We start from the raw sequence: 10,000 nt of genomic DNA, 5'->3' as shown, positions 1-10,000 counted from the left end.
ACTACACACATCTGAAGTGTGGCTGCAGTGAAGTCAAAGGTGTCTGCGTATGGAACTTGGTTGTAGTCAGCACTGTTCTCATTTTAAGAATAATAACAAAACTGCAGAAAAAATTACCTCGATGCCATCTATGGCCATGACCGTAACCATGACGATCCCCCCACCCTTTCCCTCAGGCTTCCAGACCTCTCTGTTCTGATCATTCTGATCAAACTGATAAATGAGCTTCCTGTTCTTTAAAGTCTGACCGCCTCCCTGCCAAACGCAGGCCTATATCAGCTCTGGTCAAGGACCAAGTGGTGTGTGTGGTGTTTCTCAGAGGAAATGCTTTTCCTCCAGCTGTTTTATCTCCACATCAGCGTAATAATCACACTGGCTGGACGCTCCAGGCCTCTGTAGTGAGTGGGATGTGTGTGTGTGTGCATGCATTTGGTTGTGTTTGTGTTTGGGGATGGTGTGTGTGTGTGTTTGAGAAAGAGGATGTGGGTGTGGTGTGTTCCTGCTAGAGACACGCCCAGAGCTCCAGGGCTCAGGCCTCCTGATTGGCTGAGCTCCAGGGCTCAGGCCTCCTGATTGGCTGAGCTCCAGGGCTCAGGCCTCCTGATTGGCTGAGCTCTCGTGATGAGTAAACCCACAGATACAGAAAAGAGCAGCTGGACACAACTGAGGTCACAAACGAGGGAGAACGTATTGTAAAGCTACAATGTATATTATAATATAATATAGTCCCATACTGTATGTGATCATGTGCCTATTAACTACCAAACTTTATTTGTGTCATATTAAAAGTCCCTCTACATTGTGTCCCCTTGTCCATGTTTGACTCTGTCTCCCCCTGTCTCGGGGCAGATAGTGACCCTTGACCTCTGACCTTTGACCCTCCCAGGTGTGCAGCACCAGAAGGTGAGTGCGGAGTCGCTGCTGCTGGAGGCGGCCAAGCAGGTGAAGGTCAGCGACCTGGAGGACGACATCCTGGATCTGCCCGAGGAGGACCCCACCACAGCCAATCAGTACGTCCCCCAGCGTGACAGACACCCGTAGTGGATTTGCAGGGCTGTTACTGATTGTTTATACCGCAGTTGGGCTCAAAGATGTTCTTCATCTCTCCCTTTCTCTCATTCCCTCTCTCTCTCCCTATCCCTTCTTTCTCTCATTCCCTCTCTCTCTCCCTCCCCTTCTTTCTCTCTGTACTCTTTTCTCCACCACCCCCCTCTCTCTTCATCCCTCTCTCCCTCTCTCTATCTCTGTCTCTCTATCCCCCTCTCCCTATCACTTCTCTTTCTCTCTCTCTCCCCCTCCCCTCCTCTCTCTCCCCTTTTTCTCCCCCCCTCTCTCTCTCTCCCTCTCTCTTTCCCTCTCTCTTTCCCTCTCTCTATCCCTCTCTCTATCCCTCTCTCTCCCCCTCTCTCTCTCCTCCTCCCCTCCTCTGCCCCCCTCCCTCTCTCTCTCTTTCCCTCTCTCTCTCCCCCTCTCTCTCTCTCCCCTCCCCCCTCCCTTCCTCTCTATCCCTCTCTCCCAGGGCGGAGGAGGCGGAGGAGGCGGGCCAGAAGGAGAAGTTGGTGCTGTGGGAGGACTGTGAGCTGGTCACCGTAGTGGACGTGTTCCCTGGACGCCTGGAGCTGACCACACAACACATCTATTTCTACGACAGTAGCACAGAGAAGGAGGAGGGTACGGAACACACACACACACACACACACACACACACACACACACAACACATCTATTTCTACGACAGCAGCACAGAGAAGGAGGAGGGTACTGAACACACACACACACACACACACACACACACACACACACACACACACACACACACGAGTAAAACACATCTCTCTCTTTCACACACATACACCCACACACACATAACACATACATGAATTATACACATCTCTCTCTTACACACACACACACACACACGAGTAAAACACATCTCTCTGTTTCACACACATACACCCACACACACATAAATGAATTATACACATCTCTCTCTTACACACACACACACACACACACACACGAGTAAAACACATCTCTCTCTTTCACACACATACACCCACACACACATAACACATACATGAATTATACACATCTCTCTTTTACACACACACACACACACACACACACAGCCTGTTATACACCTTACTACGGGCCTGTCTCAGACAGCACACACACACACACACACACACACACACACACACACACACACACACACGCACACAGCCTGTTATACACCTTACTACGGGCCTGTCTCAGACAGCACACACACACACACACACACACACACACACACACACACACACACACACACACACACACACACACACACACACACAGCCTGTTATACACCTTACTACGGGCCTGTCTCAGACAGCACACACACACACACACACACACAGACAACACACTCATAATACATAATGAGAGAGAGAGATTTTATAACAGGCTGTGTGTGTGTGTGTGTGTGTGTTCCAGGCCCGTAATAAGGTGTATAACAGGCTGTGTGTGTAGTGAGAGAGAGAGATTTTATGAGGCCTTTATTAACTATGATAGGGATCCAGACACCAAATCCAACTAGATCAGGCCCCTGAGAGATCTGCGAGACTGGGATTAGATTGAGATTAGGAGATTGAGAAAGAGCTCAGGCCACTGCCAGCCCCAGAGAGGCTGTTTCCCAAGCGGCATGCTGCACACTGCTCACACACTGATGTTGACTGAAAGGTAGTAATTTGTATGCAGTAAGTAGTTCAGCAGTATGGCGTTTCGTAAACAGCCATAGCTTCTAGATAGTTCCTATACATGTGAGTGATATTATGTTTCCTTCCTGAATCCTGACTTCCTATTTCCTGTGTGTGGGACGGTGTGTTGTGGTGGCCTCAGGTGTGGGTCAGGACTTCAAGTGGCCGCTGTCTCAGATCCGAGAGGTTCACCTGCGTCGCTACAACCTGCGTCGCTCCGCTCTGGAGATCTTCCTCATCGACCAGACCAACTACTTCCTCAACTTCAAGAAGGAGGTGGGAAGCTGTCTGTCTCCACCGCTCTCTCTCTCTCTCTCTCTCTCTCTCTCTCTCTCTCTCTCTCTCTCTCTCCCTCTCTCTCTCTCTCTCTCATCTGTCTGCATATCTGTCTGTCTGCCTGCCTGTTGTCTGTGTGTGTGTGTACAACTCACGTGTGTGTTACGGGCCCGTAATAAGGTGTATAACAGGCTGTTAGAGTGTGTGTGTGTGTGTGTGTGTACAACTCATGTGTGTGTTATGTGTTACGGGCCCGTAATAAGGTGTATAACAGGCTGTTGGTGTGTGTGTGTGTGTTTGTGTGTTACAGGCCCGTAATAAGGTGTATAACAGGCTGTTGGTGTGTGTGTGTGTTTGTGTGTGTGTGTGTGTACAACTCATGTGTGTGTTGTGTGTTACAGGCCCGTAATAAGTAGGGGTGTCACGATTCTCCAAATCCTCGATTCGATGTAATTTTCGATTTTAAAGTCACGATTCGATTCGATTTTCGATCTTATTTAAATTACTATTAATAGTACTACTAATAATAAATTACTATTAATGCTCCTTATATGTTATTTACTCTTTTTGGCCTTTTCCTTTTCTTTTTCGGGGGGCTTTTATTTTGAAACCGCTTTGAAGCCGTTCCAACCGGGAGGTTGTAATGTAAACAGAACTAACTTTAGGCTTAAACAGAGACGTGAACATAGTAAAATGAAACAACACAGAATGTTAATTTGATTGTTTCAGCACACTCCGAAGAGTCCCAAGGTTAGTGTTCATGGAATATGTACTTATAAATGTGCATTTTAAGCCTTAAAGTAACTTTGGACTGTAATTAGACCATCTTTTCACTTGCTAAGTTGAGTAAGCTAAGTTAGTTTTAATTGACGTGAATGAACGAATACTTCCACACCGGTGATTTCAAAGTAGCAATAGGGGCTTTGATTTCGGTAGGTTGATGTGTAGGCCTATATTTTAACTGGCTGCAGCCTAAAATTAGAGGAGTGTTGACGCTGCAGTTCAGCACGTGCATGTGTGTTTGTGCGTCTTGTCATACATGCTGGACGTGACATTGGGGGTGTGGCTGCATCGTCGATTCTACTTTTAAGTTCGAAGTTCGAGATTGAGATGTAATTTCGATCGATTTCGAAATAAAATCGAAATCGTGACACCCTTAGTAATAAGGTGTATAACAGGCTGTTGGCGTGTGTGTGTGTGTCTGTTACAGGCCCGTAATAAGGTGTATAACAGGCTGTTGGTGTGTGTGTGTGTGTGTGTGTGTGTGTGTGTGTGTGTGTGTGTGTGTGTGTGTGTGTGTGTGTGTGTGTGTGTGTGTGTGTGTGTGTGTGTGTGTGTGTGTGTGTGTGTGTGTGTGTGTGTGTGTGTGTGTGTGTGTGTGTGTGTGTGTGTGTGTGTGTGTGTGTGTGTTCCAGGCCCGTAATAAGGTGTATAACAGGCTGTGTGTGTGTGTGTGTTCCAGGCCCGTAATAAGGTGTATAACAGGCTGTTGCTGTGTGTGTGTGTGTGTGTGTATTCCAGGCCCGTAATAAGGTGTTTAACAGGCTGTTGGTGTGTGTGTGTGTGTGTGTGTGTGTTCCAGGCCCGTAATAAGGTGTATAACAGGCTGTGTGTGTGTGTGTGTTCCAGGCCCGTAATAAGGTGTATAACAGGCTGTTGCTGTGTGTGTGTGTGTATTCCAGGCCCGTAATAAGGTGTTTAACAGGCTGTTGCTGTGTGTGTGTGTGTGTTCCAGGCCCGTAATAAGGTGTATAACAGGCTGTGTGTGTGTGTGTTCCAGGCCCGTAATAAGGTGTATAACAGGCTGCTGCTGCTGCGGTCCCCCTCTCTGTACGGAACTCGCTCTCCTCAGGAGCTTCTCAAGACATCAGGCCTCACGCAGGTCAGAGGGCAAAGGTCACGGAGGGGTCACGGGGTCAAGTGAAAGGGTCACATTTTATGGTCATGGTTATAGTTATGGGATTTTGCAGACATCTTTGTCCAAAGCGATACACAAATACTAAAACAACATAATATTTAAAAATGTAACAGGGAACAGATTAGAATGTTGGTCAAATATAATAATTTTAATCAACGTTTTTGCCTCAAAGTGACACTGAGTTTTTGAGGGAGTTGAACTCAAACTGACCTGGTCTCTTTCTCGTGTCTTTGTGTGTGTGTGTGTGTGTTTGGCCTGCGCTCTTCTCCTGGTCAGAAATGGGTGAACCGGGAGATCTCCAACTTTGATTACTTGATGCAGCTCAACACCATCGCCGGCCGCACCTATAACAACCTGGCCCAGTACCCTGTGGTAGGTCTGCCTCTTTGGACAGCACCATCTCTCAAAACACTCACAGGTCAATGGTACATACAGTGTTTAACTGTTTTGTGCTTGTGTGTGTGTTGGTGTGCATGTGTGTGTGCATGTTGTTATGTGTGTGTGTGTGCATGTTGTGTTATGTATGTGTGTGTGTGTGCATGTTGTGTTGTGTGTGCGTATGTGTGCGTGTGCGTATGTGTGTGTGTGTGCGTATGTGTGTGTGTGTGTGTGTGTGTGTGTGTGTGTGTGTGTGTGTGTGTGTGTGTGTGTGTGTGTGTGTGCGCTGTTCCATGTCCAGTTCCCCTGGATCCTGTCTGACTACACATCAGAAGAGTTGGATCTTTCGGACCCGCGCGTGTTCCGAGATCTGTCCAAGCCCATCGCCGTGCTCAACGATCGGAACGCCAAGGCCGTCAGAGAGAAGTGAGTCCACCAATCACACAACAGCACCCATTAGTCCACCAATCACACGGCAGCACACAGTTACTGTAGCCTATAGGCTTAGGAGACTAAGTGAGTCCACCAATCACTCGACAGCACACAGTTACCGTAGCCTATGACTAGGAGTCTCTATGCTGATATCTCACACCACACAGCTGTGAGTGATAGAACAGCATGTTACTTGGCAACCAAACTTGTATATCTCAGCTGGCATTGTTCAGAACGTCACATAATCTATGGCTGCATGTGATGTGAAAAACCCCCAGGCCTGTGAGCGCTCCTCAAGGGGATTTAAGGCAGACGTTTGTTTCATAGCTACCCAAACACCAAAACAATAGGGACCGCTGTTCCATAGCTTCCTGTTTTCCTACGGAATCAGATCATGTTTTCCTACGGAATCAGATCATGGTTGGAGGAAGTCATACACACACACACACACACACACACACACACCACACTCAAGTTTGAATATCTTTGCATGTTGCATGCGTGAGCAATGATGGCATGACTAAAGCGGTAAGCAGGATCCTAGATGGAGATGTGAATGGACTTCTCCAGCTGGAGGAGAGATTCAGCTGAATCCCAGTCTTGCCCTCCTCCTCTCCAGAGCACGTACACACACACACACACACACACACACACACACACACATGGTGTGGTAACTCTGCTATCCTAGTCTTGCCCTCCTTCTCTCCAGAGCGTGGTGTGGTAACTCTGCTATTCTGGTTTGCTGTCTGCAGGTACGAGAGTTTCGAGGACCCCACGGGTACCATCGACCGCTTCCACTACGGGACACACTATTCCAACGCGGCGGGGGTGATGCACTACCTCATCCGGGTCGAACCATTCACTTCCCTGCACATCCAGCTGCAGAGTGGGCGGTGAGCGACTCTCTGTAACGCTCTAGAATGCTCTAGAACTCTGTAGAACTCTCTAGAATGTTCCAGGTCTTTGTGAAGCTTCTCTATTCACTCACCTGGCACAGTTTGGATGCTGTGTCCTCAGTTCCACTTTGTAATAAAGAAAAGTGTGTGTGTGTGTGTGTGTGTGTGTGTGTGTGTGTGTGTGTGTGTGTGTGTGTGTGTGTGTGTGTGTGTGTCCTGCAGCTTTGACTGTGCGGATCGGCAGTTCCACTCCATCCCGGCCACATGGCAGACTCTGATTGACAATCCCAACGACGTCAAAGAGCTCATCCCAGAATTCTTCTACTTCCCTGAGTTCCTGGAGAACCAGAATGGTGGGACTTCCTAGAAGCCTCAGCTAAAAACACACACACATACACACTTGCACACACACACACTTGCACACACACACAGCCATGCCAATATTTTCCTTCTTGCTGGCCAGGGACATGATGTGTTTCCTTTCATTGTCACTTTCCTCCTTCCTTTACCCCGTCTTTCCATCTCTCTCTCTCTCTCTTCCCTATTCTCTCTCTCTTTCCATCTCTCTCTCTCTCTCTTTCCTATTCTCTTTCTCTTCTTTTTATCTCATCTCTCTCTCTCCTATTCTCTCCCTCTCCCTCTTTTTTCTCTCTTTTCTCTCTCTCTATCTCTTATCTCTCTCTCTTTCCCTTTCTCTCTTTCCCTCTCTCTATCTCTCTCTCTCATCTCTCTCTATCTCTCTCTCTCATCTCTCTCTCTCTCTTTCCCTCTCTGTCTCTCTCTCTCTCTCTCTTTCCCTCTCTCTCTCTCTCTCTCTCCCCTGCTCCATGCTGTAGGTTTTGACCTGGGGCGGCTGCAGATCTCAAAGGAGCGGGTTAATGACGTCATCCTGCCTAAATGGGCCAAATCCCCGGAGGACTTCATCTACAAACACCGGAAAGCTCTGGTGAGGGATCGCCATGACAACCCCATCACTCATCGCCAACAACACTCCCTGACACCGCCCCCGCTGGGAAATATCCCATGATTCTAAACGGGTTCTGTTCCAACACAGTTCCGGCTCACTGATTCGCATTAAGAAAGAACCAAGTGCTTAAGACGTCCTGTGTAACGCCCACGTTTCCCTGGAACTTCCCGTAACACAGTGGTTCTCAAAGTGTGGGGCGGGTCCCTCTAGTGGGGAATAGAGACATGACAGGTGGGGCGCGAGAAACAGGAGGACACTTGTTTTTTTGTGCCTATCTTTGATAATGTCTTTTCTTTTTATGACAAGGAAGATCATAGATTCAAAACAAAATAGCAACACACAAACATAGGAGTCATAAACAGACTGATATCAATCAAAATAACATCTGATCCAGTGGACCGAGACGGGAAAAGTAACGTGGAACCAAAACGGTAGAAAAAAATATATTTCAACGTTTCCATTTTGCCGGGTTGATGGGGTCAGGAGGGGCTTGAAAATTCCTCAAAAAGTTTGAGAACCACTGCTGTAGCTGCCGACTGCACAGAGACGACCTGTTTTAACACCATCCAGTGTACCAGTTTATACAGGACCTTTCATTTGCAGTCTGTCTACTTAACCTTCCTTCTAACAGAAATATGGGAAGAATTAGTCACCTGATCCCTAATAATGCCTTAATCCATGAGCAAAGTCACTTAATATTCACATTCTCCCTCACTGTTCCAGTAGAGCTCGTTCTTACAGCCCCTCCACACACACACACGCTCACACACACACACACACACACACGCTCACACACACACACACACACACGCTCACACACACACACACACACACACACACACACACACACACGCTCACACACACACTCGTTCTCACAGCCCCTCCACACACACACACACACACACACTCACACACACTCGTTCTCACAGCCCCTCCACCGGGCTCATGTGCAGCGTGTCGACGCCCCCTGCTGGTTCAAATTGCTCTGAAGGTCATTAGTCTCAGCTAGAGTTATTTAAAGCCAAGAAACTAAAGTATATTAACCAGCTTGTGTGTGTGTGTGTTATAGGAGTCTGAGTATGTCTCGTCCCATCTCCATGAATGGATCGATCTGATTTTTGGGTACAAGCAAAGAGGCCCGGCTGCAGTGGAGGCCCTCAATGTCTTTTACTACTGCACTTATGAAGGTACGGATGCTAGTTATGCTAATGCTAATGCTTTTACTACTGCACTTATGAAGGTACGGATGTTAGAAATGCTAATGCTAATGCTTTTACTACTGCACTTATGAAGGTACGGATGCTAGTTATGCTAATGCTAATGCTTTTACTACTGCACTTATGAAGGTACTGATGCTAGTTATGCTAATGCTTTTACTACTGCACTTATGAAGGTACGGATGCTAGTTATGCTAATGCTAATGCTTTTACTACTGCACTTATGAAGGTACGGATGCTAGTTATGCTAATGCTAATGTATCAATGCACGTATGACAGTACGGATGCTTGCAGGTATGCTAATGCTACATTGTAGCACTTACAAATGTTATGATGCTAGTTATGCTAAAGCTACTGTAATTCACCTATGAATGTACAGATGCTAGTTATGCTAAATTAGTTATGCTAATGCTATATTGCTTCTCTGCTTAAAGGAGAATTCCGGTGTGATTTTGACCTAAATTGTGTTGAAACATGATACCGAGTGTGAACGTATGTCTCATAGCCCATCTCGGCTTGTCCCCTGCACTCCGAAATCTGGCGCTAGTTAGCCGATGCTACCAACAAGGCGGTCAATGGTGGTGCCTCGGCATCGGCATAGCCATGCAAATAAATCACTGTTTTACACCATTTACGAGGCTCAATGTATCTCCACACTTCACTGGTAGACTTCCGAGGGCCCTGACATTTAAAACGAGACATTGAGAACTTTGAAAAAGCACTGGTAGTTTACTTACAAGACGATTTATACAGACAGTACCTTCACGAAGTTTAGCGTTTGCAGCCATCTTGAATTTAGTCACGATAAGTCGAGCGATGAGTAAGAATGAACAGGTATGATAAGGGATCAGATTCCAAAAATAATTCTGTGGAAATGCATGGATTACAGTTTCTTCCAGTAGCAGCAACTGGAATCCATGCATTTCCACGGAATTATTTTTGGAATCTGATCCCTTATCATACCTGTTCATTCTTACTCGTCGCTCGACTTATCGTGACTAAATTCAAGATGGCTGCAAACGCTAAACTTCGAGAAGATACTGTCTGTATAAATCGTCTTGTAAGTAAACTACCAGTGCTTTTTCAAAGTTCTCAATGTCTCGTTTTAAATGTCAGGGCCCTTGGAAGTCTACCAATGAAGTGTGGAGATACATTGAGCCTCGTAAATGGTGTAAAAC

At 46.8% G+C, this 10,000-nt stretch overlaps 1 protein-coding gene across 1 annotated transcript in view; it reads left to right on the top strand.

The window, feature by feature from the left end:
• Positions 1–10,000, top strand: part of nbeal1 (neurobeachin-like 1) — a gene marked incomplete at its 5' end in the record, with an annotated part of 45,764 nt that overhangs the window by 20,273 nt on the left and 15,491 nt on the right. The window contains 10 exon segments of the mRNA XM_076302840.1: positions 887–1,010; positions 1,520–1,671; positions 2,881–3,014; positions 4,795–4,896; positions 5,209–5,304; positions 5,612–5,736; positions 6,495–6,635; positions 6,861–6,991; positions 7,475–7,584; positions 8,675–8,792. Of these exon segments, the coding sequence (XP_076158955.1) occupies positions 887–1,010; positions 1,520–1,671; positions 2,881–3,014; positions 4,795–4,896; positions 5,209–5,304; positions 5,612–5,736; positions 6,495–6,635; positions 6,861–6,991; positions 7,475–7,584; positions 8,675–8,792 (1,233 nt within the window).

Source organism: Alosa pseudoharengus, unplaced genomic scaffold (genome assembly GCF_046254945.1).
Source record: "Alosa pseudoharengus isolate Yale_2024_CS ecotype anadromous, Long Island Sound unplaced genomic scaffold, YU_APseudo_1.1 YU_APseudo_1.1_scf_24, whole genome shotgun sequence".
NCBI classification, from domain to species: Eukaryota; Metazoa; Chordata; class Actinopteri; order Clupeiformes; family Clupeidae; genus Alosa; species Alosa pseudoharengus.
This window is presented reverse-complemented; position numbering and strand designations above follow the sequence as displayed.